This window comes from Vulpes lagopus, chromosome 23 (assembly GCF_018345385.1).
Source record: "Vulpes lagopus strain Blue_001 chromosome 23, ASM1834538v1, whole genome shotgun sequence".
Taxonomy (NCBI): Eukaryota; Metazoa; Chordata; class Mammalia; order Carnivora; family Canidae; genus Vulpes; species Vulpes lagopus.
In genome coordinates, this window is record NC_054846.1 from 29,373,075 (window position 1) to 29,385,182 (window position 12,108).

The 12,108-nt window shown below is 45.1% G+C and overlaps 1 protein-coding gene across 1 annotated transcript in view; it reads left to right on the top strand.

The window, feature by feature from the left end:
- The first annotated feature begins 2,628 nt into the window (after positions 1 to 2,628).
- The window catches only part of TMCC3 (transmembrane and coiled-coil domain family 3), a 259,266-nt gene continuing 249,786 nt past the window's right edge, over positions 2,629 to 12,108 (top strand). Inside the window, exon 1 of the mRNA XM_041738250.1 lies at positions 2,629 to 2,651. Within this exon, the coding sequence (XP_041594184.1) occupies positions 2,643 to 2,651 (9 nt within the window). The 5' untranslated portion in view covers positions 2,629 to 2,642. The remainder of the gene's footprint in view (positions 2,652 to 12,108) is intronic.

The following is a 12,108-nucleotide window of genomic DNA, read 5'->3' on the forward strand; positions in this document are numbered from 1 at the left end:
AGAAAGAGAGAGAGGCAGAGACACAGGCAGAGGGAGAAGCAGGCTCCATGCACCGGGAGCCTGACGTGGGATTCGATCCCGGGTCTCCAGGATCGCACCCTGGGCCAAAGGCAAGCGCCAAACCGCTGCGCCACCCAGGGATCCCAGCTTTTTTACTTTTTATGTGAAATTGCAAACTGGTTCATTTTTGCTCGATTGTTATATCCAATGCCTCAATTGTTATATTTATGTTAATAATGAATGAAATAAGTTAGGTTGTCCTAGTATACTTCCTGCTGCATTTAAGACAGAGACTTATGAATTCAGCCTAGAGATCAAGAGGGCTGAGTATCACTATTTGTGACTGGTAAAGATGTTGTTACACAATTAAGAAAAAGGATAAAAAGGAAAAAAATGTATCCTATTCTCAAATATTAGGTGGTTTTCAAGGAAACAATAATGTCACATTTTAGAAGCCCAATCAGGCTGTGACAGGAGCAACTGGAGACATAACTCTGATCATTAAAGCATTCTGAAGATGCTTTAAACATAAGACCCTCCTCCTCACCCTCAAAAAAGAAAAATCTTGACTCAGTCTGGTTTCACTTTGAAATTGGTTCTTCAAGTTAGTTAATGATAGCATTGGAGACCCGGGGATTTCCGTAGCTGAGCAGTAGAACTGTGTTTCATTAGTGTTTGATGTGTTGTCATTTATGCTGTACAGTTGAATAGTCTTGGTTTCTGAAGGGAGTCTAAAAATTATGCAGGCTAACTAATGCTGGAAGTTCAAACTAACAATTCCTTAACGGACACTACCTCCCTCACTCCAGAGGTCTCAGTGGAGTTAAATAAAAAATTAACGTTAATTGGATTAGTGCATCCACAAAGGGAAGAACATGCATTAGAAGCAGGAGGAAGAGGTGGTGTTGCAGGAAGCAGCACAAGCAGTGTAAGAGAAGCGGCTGTGGTAAGATACCACACAAACCAAAGTGACTAACGTGGTACCTGCACGTTAGGATTTCCTACAATACTAAGAACAGAATATTCACATAGTCATCCTCTAGAGCTTTACTTCTGAATAGGTCCTTCGATCTATTTAATCTAAGTTCTCATTTGACAGATGAGAAAGCTAAAGCCCAGAGATAGGAAGTGACTGATTTATTTCAAGAGCTTGTGTTTTTACTTTAACATTTTCCCACTGCTTTTCTCTGAGGCAGAGCACAGGAGGGCAGTCAAATGTGGGGATTAAGTGGGTGGACCTGAGTTCCAATCCTAGCTGTGCCATTAACAAGCTGTGTGATCTTTGGCAAATCACCTGCCCTCTTGGAGCCTTACTGAAATTGTTATTTCCCCGAAAGCAAAACATCAAAGGCCAATCTGAAGAGATTCATATCAAGAGAAAAAAAAAAAAAACCTCTACTGTATGTCAAGCGTAAGTTAAAGTAAAAAGGTGGTTAGCAGGCTTCATTAATTCCCTTATTTTTTTCCTCCCTGATATCTCAGCCACCCCTCTTATCTGTGCAGGTAGGCAACAAAGAGAAATCAAGAGAAAATGGTTTTATTACTAGATCATAAAGCTATTTAGTCTGTTTAACATTTGGTCTCTATAGTACTGCTGACACTCTATCAATGTTAGAAAATTATAACCATATTCCTTTGACAGCGCTGATAAGTGGTGATCTGCCACGATAATTGGCATCCACGCGATGTAAAAGCCGGAACATTTGTCGTGTTTATCCAGCACAGGCCTTTGCATTCCCACCGCTGTCTGCTGCTTACCTGCTACAGCCTGGTTTGAAAACGCAGGAGTCTTTGTATGCTGTTCAAAGGATCCTTTGGTAAACAAGGGATTTCCACCACCACCACCCCCACTCCCCCTGAATTCAGGCTGCCTCGAATTTCGTGCTATTTGATTGACTTTGTTCAGCGGAAGGCAAATCGGGAAAAGTCCAGGTTTCTTCCCCGAAGACTCACATCCTTCCATCCTACTCTCGTTCTTGAAGATTTGAATCCTGCATTCCCCTGGCTCAGGAGTGTGCAGTGTTTTCATGATCAGGAGGAAGATGTCCCGCTTCCCTCCTCTTTTTCTCAGGAGGCATTAGCATTTGGGGATAGGATTTCCCTGTTGTTTGGCGGGGTTGGGGCCTGGGTGGGGAGGCCCCTTGTGAAGAGGAGGCTTTGCACGCAGAGCTTTGCCGGGAAGACCTGGGTTTTGCAGTCATGGGGATGCAGACCCATTCTCCTGGATAAGCCTAGACCATCTCTGCTCCCTGAGGTCTTTCCTCTAGCCCGGGCCGATGTGCTGTTTCCCACCCTTAACCCTCCCCCATCCCTCCTCCGAATGCTCAGGACAACCAGGGCACCTGGAGGAGCAGCCCGGGACACGGGCGGGCCACCCTCCCACGCGCCGGGCGAAGGGATGTACTTTTAAGGCGCTGACAGCTCCCGTCCCGGGCCGCCAGCCCCTCCGGCTCCGCGGACCTGGCTCCCCCCGGCCGGGCGGGACGGCGGGGGGACGAGCGGGGCCGGCGGGCGGCAGGGCCTGGAGCTCGCACGCGGGGCGGCCGCGGCGCACGCGTGTGTGTGTGTGTGTGTGTGTGTGTGCGCGGGGCGGGGGGGACGGCGCTCCGGGCCTCGCGGCGCCCAGCCCGGCCGCCGGCAGGATGCGGAGGGTGAGTGCGCGTGGCCCGGGGGCGCGAGGGCCGGGGGCGGGGGGCGGGCCGGGGGGGGCGGGGGCTGGCGGCCGGGGGGCGCCCTCCCGGCCCCGTCGGGGCTCTCCCGCCCGGCCCCGCCGCCGCCGCCGCCGCGTGGGCCGCTCCGCGCCGCGCTCCTTCGGGGCCGCCGCGTAAACTCTGCCGTCGGTCGGGCGCCCGGGGCGCGTCCCCCGGAGGGTGCGCCCTGGAGCCGGGGGGCGGCGACGGGCGCGCGAGCCTGTGAGTTTCGGGGAGGGCCCGCTTGGGGGTGCGGGCCGCGGGGAGCGTGGGGCGCAGCCCCAGTCGGGGAGCAGGTGCGCGGGGCCGGCGGGGCGGCGGGGCGGCGGGGGCTCCCCGGGGACGGCCGCGGGGTGCGCTCGGCTCTAGCGCTCGGCTCTAGCGCTGCGGCGGGGAGCCCTGGCGGACGCCTGCGAGCCCCAGGGGCACCCTTGACATTTCCCGGGCCTCCAGGCCGAGCCCAGGGACAGGTCGGGCGCCGAGGCAAGGGCGCTCGGTGTTTTCTAAAGAGACAAAGGTGAGCAGACACGGGAAAAACAGAGTAAGACTTTTTGTCGCCAGAGCCTGTGGATTTCTCGGGTGGGAGTGCGAGGTTGCCTGCGGGAGGGCGTGTACGTGCCTGTTTGGTCACCCAGTGGCTTTTTCAGAGACTTCTCTCAGCTGCCCTCTTGCTTTAAAGGGAGCTCTGGCCTGCCGCTTTGCAGCCGGTGCAGAATCAAGTCTTGTGCACGTTGACGGGGGCAGTGGGAGTGGTGTTTGGGGGGCGCGTAGAGCAAGAGTGAATTGGCCCCCGCTGCCTCTGCCTCTGGAAAGTCTGTTAGTGAACTGGCATGGAAATTCACCTTACCTTTTGGAGTGAGTCCAAACCTGCTCAGGTGTTTCTGCGGAGGACAGGACTCCAGCCAGGCTGGCCAGCTGGTTTGGCATTCCTGGCATTGGTGGAGTGGCAGGAATGGAAACAGGTGGGGTCACTTTTTTGAACTCCGAATTCAGGGGTCAGCAACCTTCTTTTACCTTGGCGTCACCGGGTTAATTAAGGAAAGCTAGATGGGATGTGTTAGAGGGAGAAGCAAGATTTGGTGATGGAGAGTGTTGACCCGAGTATTTTAAAATATGATTTGCATCTTGTTCGTTTAAGGATGAAAAAGATGGATGCTTACTAGAAATGCAGATTCCTGAGCTGTACTTCAGACCTATTAAATGGAGTCATTGGGACTGGAGCTCTCAGTTTGCATTTTATTTTATTTACTTTTTAACATTTTATTTATCTATTCATGAGAGACACAGGTAGAGAGAGAGGCAGAGACACAGGCAGAGGGAGAAGCAGGCTTCATGCAGGGAGCCTGACATGGGACTCCATCCCGGGTCTCCAGGATCAGGCCCTGGGCAGAAGGCAGCACTAAACCGCTGAGCCACCCAGGCTGCCCACTCAGTTTGCATTTTAAACACGACTGCCACCACCATAAGGCAAATAGATTAAGCACCTGCTGTGTGTAGGTACCCTTCTAAGCTCTAGGAGTGCAGTGAGGAGATGATGGCCAAAGAGCCTTGTACTCTTGGAAGCTATATTCTAGTTGAGAACTTAGACAGTAAAGAAGTAAACAAATACACGATTAATTTTAGATAGTGATTAGTACTATCAAGAAAATAAGAGCAGGATAACGAAATACAGAGTAAATCAGGGAGTGAAGCCATTTTAGTTTCTGTGGTCAAGGAAGACATTCCTAGGGAGTTAATATTTGAACTATGAATTACATGAGAGGTCAGCTGTGTGAAGGTTTGGGGAAAGAGTCCTCCAGACTGAGGAACATCAGGTGCAAAGGCTCTGAGGCAGGAATAGACTTGGCCTGTGTGAGACACTGAAAGAGGATCCTGGGGCTGAAGTGGAATGGAGTGTACACAAGATGGAATGAGTAGAATGAAGTGAGGTTGGAGGGAGAGATAGGGACCGATTTCTATGGGGACTTGATGGCCATGGTAAGAAATGTGGATTTTGGCCTAAATGCAGAGGAATGTTACTTAGAGAATTTTAAGCAGAGGAACAGTGATATGATCTGGTTTACTTGTTTTGAAGATCTACTTGGCTATTGTGTGTAGAATGAATTACAGAATGGAGATGGTCATGGTAGAGAGACCACCTTTGTGTGCAGGTGTGATAGAGAGAGGTATAGAGACTGGATGGATTTTGGAGGTAGCATGGACTTGCTAATGTGGAAGGGAGAGGTGGGAGTCCTTTAATGTACACCGAAGCTTGCTCATTGTTGGGGTGTGTGAGAGAGAGAGAGAGGAAGGAGAGGAAGATGGAGAAAAGGTGGTTGGACCTCAGTTGGAATGCCCCCAGTGATAATGAAAGTAACATTTTGTGAACATTTACTCTGTACTCGGTACCGTGGTACATGTGTTCCCAAGACTCCTGTGAAATAGTGACTGTCAGTCACCATTTTACAGATGGGATGATAAACTCTGGAAGGTTGAGTCTCTTGCTCTAGCTGCTCAGCTCTGTGTTGGAGTTGGGATTTGTACCAAAGCCCTGGCTTTTGCTATTACTTTCTGCTGCCTGCAAATTGCCTGCTCCTGCCCCAGATCATTTCTGGTTCCAGAGAAGCAGATAATTTAGCAGTTTGGCACATGTATGTGGCAGCGTTTCAACCGTTTGTAGACCGGTAACTGCAGAGGGAGGGCAGACACACTGTTAGAATAGAAAGTAATTACTTCCATTTGATGTTGCTGAATGAAAGAAAAGGTGCATAGAGAATGCACAAAGTCGGAGCACAGAGGATGCCCAATAATTGGGTTTTTCTGGGGAGAGGCTGAGAGGGGGGCTTTCCCACCCTGCCCAGTGCTTTGAACCTTATGTCATGACCACCGGGGAAGCCATATGTTGGGTTCTTCTTTCACCTGTTCTCTTAGCTGGTTAATGTTTCCTTCTTTACTTTTGCATCCAAAATGAGCTCTTTTCCTGTGCAGAGCCAGGAATTTTAGACCATCGGCTACTTTAAAAAATTATTTGTATTAGCATTAGAAATCATTTGTAGAAAAGTAATTTTAATGGTAGCTACTATCGATTGATTGCTTTTTCTATGCCAGGCACTTATCATCTCCCTTCGTGTTCAGAACAGCCTTTTAAGTTAAAATTAATAGGTGATACAACCATACAGTATAAAAATTCAAAATATATGAAAATATTTACAGTGGAAATTGTTCCTCATATTCTGTTGCCCAGCCAGCTGGTTCCGCTTAGCCAGAAGTAATTGATGTTAAACCCATTTCTTGTCTCCTTCCAGAAATAATCTGTGCATGTATAAGCAGTTACATATTCATACTCCCCCCCCCTTTTACACACAAATGTAAATGTAGCATATAAGTGCCTTTGCTTTTTTCCCTTGTACCTAAGATCAGTATTTGTAGATCTATTTGGTTCCTTTTATGGCTGCATATGGGATACCTTTGTGTGGATGCACTAGGATTGTTTGTACTAGTCTTTTGCTATTATCGGCAGTGCTACAGGGAATAATCGTATACATACGTGATTTTACGTGTGTGAGTGTATCTGTATGATAAATTTCTGAGTCAACTGATAAGAAAAAACTACTTTTGTTAGGTGAAGCAGAGTAGTATAGAGAATATACAGAGGAGAAATATATATATTTAGAATATATATTTAAATATGTGTAATGTCTCCAAGTAATAGCATAGACTTGGAGCCAGATTACCTGGGGTTGAATCTTAACTCTGCTGTTTACAACCTGTGCAAGTCAACTTCTCTTTGCCTCAGTCATCTGATTTATAAAATAGGAAGAATAATAATATCTACCTAATTGGATTGATATGAGGATTGTATTAGTTTGTGTTGCATAACAAATCACCCCCAAACTTACTGGCTTAAACCTGTTTTACTTAGCTCGTAAGTCTGTAGGTTGCCTAGGTGGCTCCTCTTGTTTGGGCCAGCCCAGCTGAGCTCTGCTGGGTTTTTTCATGCATCTCTGGTCACCTGCTAGGTCAGCCGGTAGCTGGAGGATCTAGGCTGGCCTCACCCACATGTCTGGTAGTTGACAGATTAGTTGACCGGCAGGGACCTCATGAAATGGAATCTCATGCTGCAGTCAGTGAGCTCAGGTTTCTTTATGTGGTAGTCTGAGGGTTCCAAAGAGCAGCTGGTGAGGGCAAACCCAGAGCACAAACATTTTTCAGACATCTGACTGTGTCACATTTGCTATTGTCCCACTGACCAAAGTCAATCTCATGGCCAAGCTCAGAGTCTGTGTGGGAGAGGACTCTCCAAAGATAGGGATATAGTATAGGAGATTATTGCTACCATTTTTGCAAACCATTCTACTACAAACATTGAATAAGTTATTGTATCTTTTTAAAAAAGATTTTATTTATTTTTATTTTTAATTTTATTTTTTAAAAAAGATTTTATTCATGAGAGGCAGAGACAGAGAGAGGCAGAGACACAGGCAGAGGGAGAAGCAGGCTCCCTGCATGGAGCCGGATGTGAGACTTGATCCCAGGACCCTGGGATCATGACCTGAGCCAAAGGCAGATGCTCATTTGCTGAGCCACCCAGGCATCCTTTAAGATTTTATTTATTTATTTGAGAGAGAGAGGCAGAGAAAGCGAGAAGCAGGCTCTCCATTAAGCAGGGTGCTTAACGTGCGCTCAATCCCAAGACCCTGGGATCATGACCCTCTGAGCCACCCAGGTACTCCTAAGTTAGTATATCTTTTAAAAGATTTATTTATTTATTTATTTATTTATTTATTTATTTATTTACTTACTTACTTACTTACTTACAAGGGAGAGAGTCAGAGGGAGAAGCAGACTCCTTGCCTAGTAGGGAGCCGGAGAGGCAGGACTCGATCCTAGAACCCCAGGATCATGACCTGAGCTGAAGGCAGACCCCTAACCAACTGAGCCACCCAAGTGCTCTGAATAAGTTAATTTTTAAAGTGACTTGTATCGCGCCTGGCACATTATAAGTTTGTTAAATTGAAAAGAAAGAGAGAGATTACCAGATTACCCTCAGTTTACACCTCCATGCATGAGGGTGCCTGTCTGTTTCTTCCTAACACTGCATCAGAGTTATTATCCATGGAGACGGTTCTTGTTTCCCTTTATGCGGATGAAAAAAGTGATGCTCAGGGATGTTAAGTTGTTTTTCTGACGTTCCAGGCCAAACCAGAATTTGTGGTCTTGCCGTTCTAGACAGATGCATGATTTCTGTGTCCCCAATGCTTCCGTCCACTGCTCTCCTGCCCACTCTTGGATTTCATGTCCCATATACCCATTTCACATTTGGATTTAGGTTGAGAAGGATCTGTGAATCTGTTTACATGTTTAATAGTGATTTTGATACCAACCTGGCTTACTGAGTTCAAAGTGTCTACAAAGGTAGTGGGCAGGCTCTGTTTTGTCTCTGAAGGAATGATGAAGGGAAACATCACTTTACCTTTTTTTACATGGGGAAAGTAGATGAGCCTGGCCGTATTTATTCTTTCTTCCTTTCCATTTGTTAAATCTTTTTGCTTCCCTTTCTCCTTTACAACCTTGGGGATGGAATTCCATTCCCCAAGGTCAGATATGAAGATGGGAAACAGTATTTCTTAGTGGTTCAGGGCTTGGTGTCTGGAGACAGACAACTTGGATCCTAATCCAGCTCAGCTATTTACTAGGCCCTCGACTTGGACTGGTTAACCTGCATTAAAGGTTTTTCGGGGTTTGAAAGATAGTGAATTCAAGTCGCTCAGTTATCATTACATAGCACATTTCTTTTGCTTCTGTTTTCTCTGTTCTGTCTCACGTCCTTCCCTCTCTAAACCTAGTTGTATCCCCCCAGATATGTTGAACACGCGCTGAGCCCTTACTCCAAGTGCCTTATGTGTATTTAACTCATTTAATCCTCACAACACACCTGTGAAATAAGTGCTGTGTTATTCCCATTTTCAGATGAGGAAGTTAGACGCTGAATGGCTAAGTAATTTGCTCAGCATACCACAGCTAATAAATCATGTAGCAGGGATTTTAAAGCAGGCATTCTGGCATCAGAATTTGTGTTTTTAATATTTATGTCCCCCAAAAAGTGAGTTGGAGGGTTGGGGATTTAAAATTGAGAGCTTTTGCTCTAGGTGAACTGCTGGTGAATTCACACACAGCCTCCATCCTTGGCAGCAGCTGAGTGTACCCAGCTGTGCCTTAGACTGAAAATCCCACCACAAAAAATATAAACGTTCGATCCTTTTGCCAAAAGCCTTTCCATTCAATCATTGTAATCCTAACGAGATTTCAAGCGTTGTGCCTCTCTTGTAACTGAGGTGTGACACTGTTGAAAAATACATAGGGCTCCTTTTTTTTTTTTTTAAGGTTTGAGAATCACGCTGGCTAGTTCTGAGTCTCGCCATTTCTTGTCCTCCCTCCCTTAAACGTTTTAATTTTAATTCCAGTGTAGTTAACATACAGTGTTATATTAGTTTCAGATGCATAATATAGTGATTCAATGCTTCTGTGCATTGCTCAGTACTCATAAGTGTGCTTCTAATCCCCTTCACCTAGTTCACCCACCCACCCACCCACAACTGTCCTCTAGAGTATCAGTTTGTTCTCTATCGTTAGAGTCCATTTTTTTGGTTTATGTCTCTTTTTCTTTCCTTTGCTCATTTGTTTGGTTTCTTAAATTCCACGTATGAATGAAATCATATGGCCTTTGTCTTTCACTGACTGACTTATTTCACTTAGCATAGAACTCTGTAGTTCCGTCCATGTTGTTGCAAATGGTGAGATTTCATTTTTCTTACGGCTGAATAATATTCTGTCATACACATACACACACCCCACATCTTCTTTATCCATTCCTCAATCAATGGACACTTGAATTGCTACCGTAATTTGGCTATTGTAAATAATGCTGCTATACACATAGGGGTGCATCTATCCCTTTGAATTAGTGTTTTTGTATTCTTTGGGCAAATACCCGGTAGTGTGATTACTGCACCATAGGGTAGTTTTACTTTTAACTTTTTGAGGAACCTCCACACTGTCTTCCACAGTGGCTGCACCAGTTTACATTCCCACCAACAGTGCAAGATGGTCCTTTTTCTCCACATCCTCGCCAACACTTGTTGTTTCTTGTGTTTTTGATTTTAGCCATTATGACAGTGTGAGGTTGTAGTTTTGATTTGCACCTCCCTGATGAGAGATGTTGAACATCTTTTCATGTGTCTGCTGGCCATCTGGATGTCTTCTTTGGAGGAATCCTTGTTCATGTCTTCTGCCCATTTTTTAATTTGATTTTTTGTTTTCTTGGTGTTTTGTTGTATAAGTTCTTTATATGTTTTGGATGTTAACCCTCTGTTGGAGATGTCGATTGCAAATATATTCTCCCATTCTATACGTTGCTTTTCAGTTTTGACAGTTTCCTTCACTGTGTAGAAGCTTTTTTATTTTGGTATAGTCCCAGTAGTTTATTTTTGCTTTTGTTTCCCTTGCCTCAGGAGACACATCTAGAAATGTGTTGCTACAGCTGATGTCAGAGAAATTACTGCCTATTTTTCTTCAAGGATTTTTGTGATTTCAGGTCTCATATTTAGGTCTTTACTGGATTTTGAGTTTATTTTAGCATGTGGTGAAAGCAAGTGGTCTGGTTTCATTCTTCTGCATGTACTTCTTGCTGCTTTTGATGGACTTTTTCTCTGGTGGCAGATGAGGATTGCCACAGCAGTGGAAGAGTAAAACATAAATGTTGCATATAATATATATCTTTCTTTTTTTTTTAAAGATTTTATTTATTTGTTTTTTATTTATTTAAAATGGACTTTGTACTTTGTGCTAGGAATCCATTGTGGGTAAGCATGACCCTGATCTCACAGAATTTGTAGTCTTTCTGAGAAAATGAACAGTTTTGTGAATTATGATATAATCTGTTGCAAAGGGAAAACAAGTTGCTAGGGTATTGTAGCGGGATTTCCTTACCTAGTCTGGGGGGCTCATAAAAGCCTTCTAGAGGAAGTGACTGCTCAGCTGAGACTTGAAGGATGAGCAGGGGCAGCCAGGGAAAGAGAAGCAGGATTGCATTCCAGGTAGAATGAACAACATATGCAAAAGGAGAGGGAGGAATGGTGCATTTAGGGAAGCGAGATACATTCAGAGTAGCTAAAAGGATGGAGAGCAAGGCAGTTATGGCAAGAGCTGAGGTTGGAAAGGTAGGGAGAGGCCAGACCATGAAAGGCTCTGTAAGTTATGTTGAGTGTCCCAAAGACAATGAAAAGCCATTGAGAGGTCCTAAGCACATTTTTGAAAATCCAGTGTTTGTTTCAGAAGGTTCCTTTGGCCACAAGGTAGGGGGGAATGGACTGGAGGAGTGAGATCGGAGGTAGAGAGACTAGTTAGGAGGCTGCAGCAATGACCCAGAATGACCTGGACTAAGGAGATGGAGAGGCAACGGAGACGCCTGTTCTATTCAAGAGCTGTTTTAGCAGTAGAATGAACAACCCTTAGTAACAAATAGGATGTGGAGGATAAAGGAGGAGAGGATTGCAGAATGACAGACTCTCAGGTTTCTGGTTTGGTAAAAACATGGTGGTGCTACGAACTGAGACCTAAACCTCTGGAGAAGGCTGAGGAGTAGGCCCTGGGCAGACTGCCTCTGTTTGTGTACTTGGAGTTGGAGCAACCAGGGGGCCACTCATGTAGAGAGAGTTACAGGGGACGATTACTGAGGTCTACAGTGCAGGATAAAGTGTTATTTAAAGATAAAAATGTGTGAATTATTGGCATATAGGCAGTAATGATTGAAGCCATTAGAGTTACAGAACACAGAGAATACATATTGTATTTATAAACAGTGGTTTATAAAACATGTTATACCAAAAAAAAAAAAAAAAAACCAACACGTGCAAAAGAATCACTTAGGGAGCTTGTTAAAAATGAACATATTCTGGGCAACACCTTTTAAGTTGCTGATTCAGTAGGACTGTGGTCGTAAATTGGAATCTGCAACGTGTAGTAGAGTTGACAATATACATAATCTACAACCCAGCTGTTTTACCCATAGGTTTATGTCCTAGAGAATCTCTAGCACTCTGTGACTTATACTTTTTAAAAAAAATTTTTTTTAGATTTTATTTATTTATTAGAGAGAGAGAGAGAGAGAGAGAGAGGAGAGAGAGACAGGCAGAGGGAGAAGCAGGCTCCATGCAGAGAGCCCGACATGGGACTCGATCCCCGGTCTCCAGGATCACACCCTGGGCTGAAGGCGGTGCTAAACTGCTGAGCCACCAGGGCTGCCCAGCTTATACTTTTTAAAAGGGGAAATATTTAATATATTAAATTAATACAAAAAAGGCATAAAGAATAATACATCGACATTTATGTATCTACCGCAATTTAAAAATAAAAAATGATGAAGATAAACTGTAGTGCA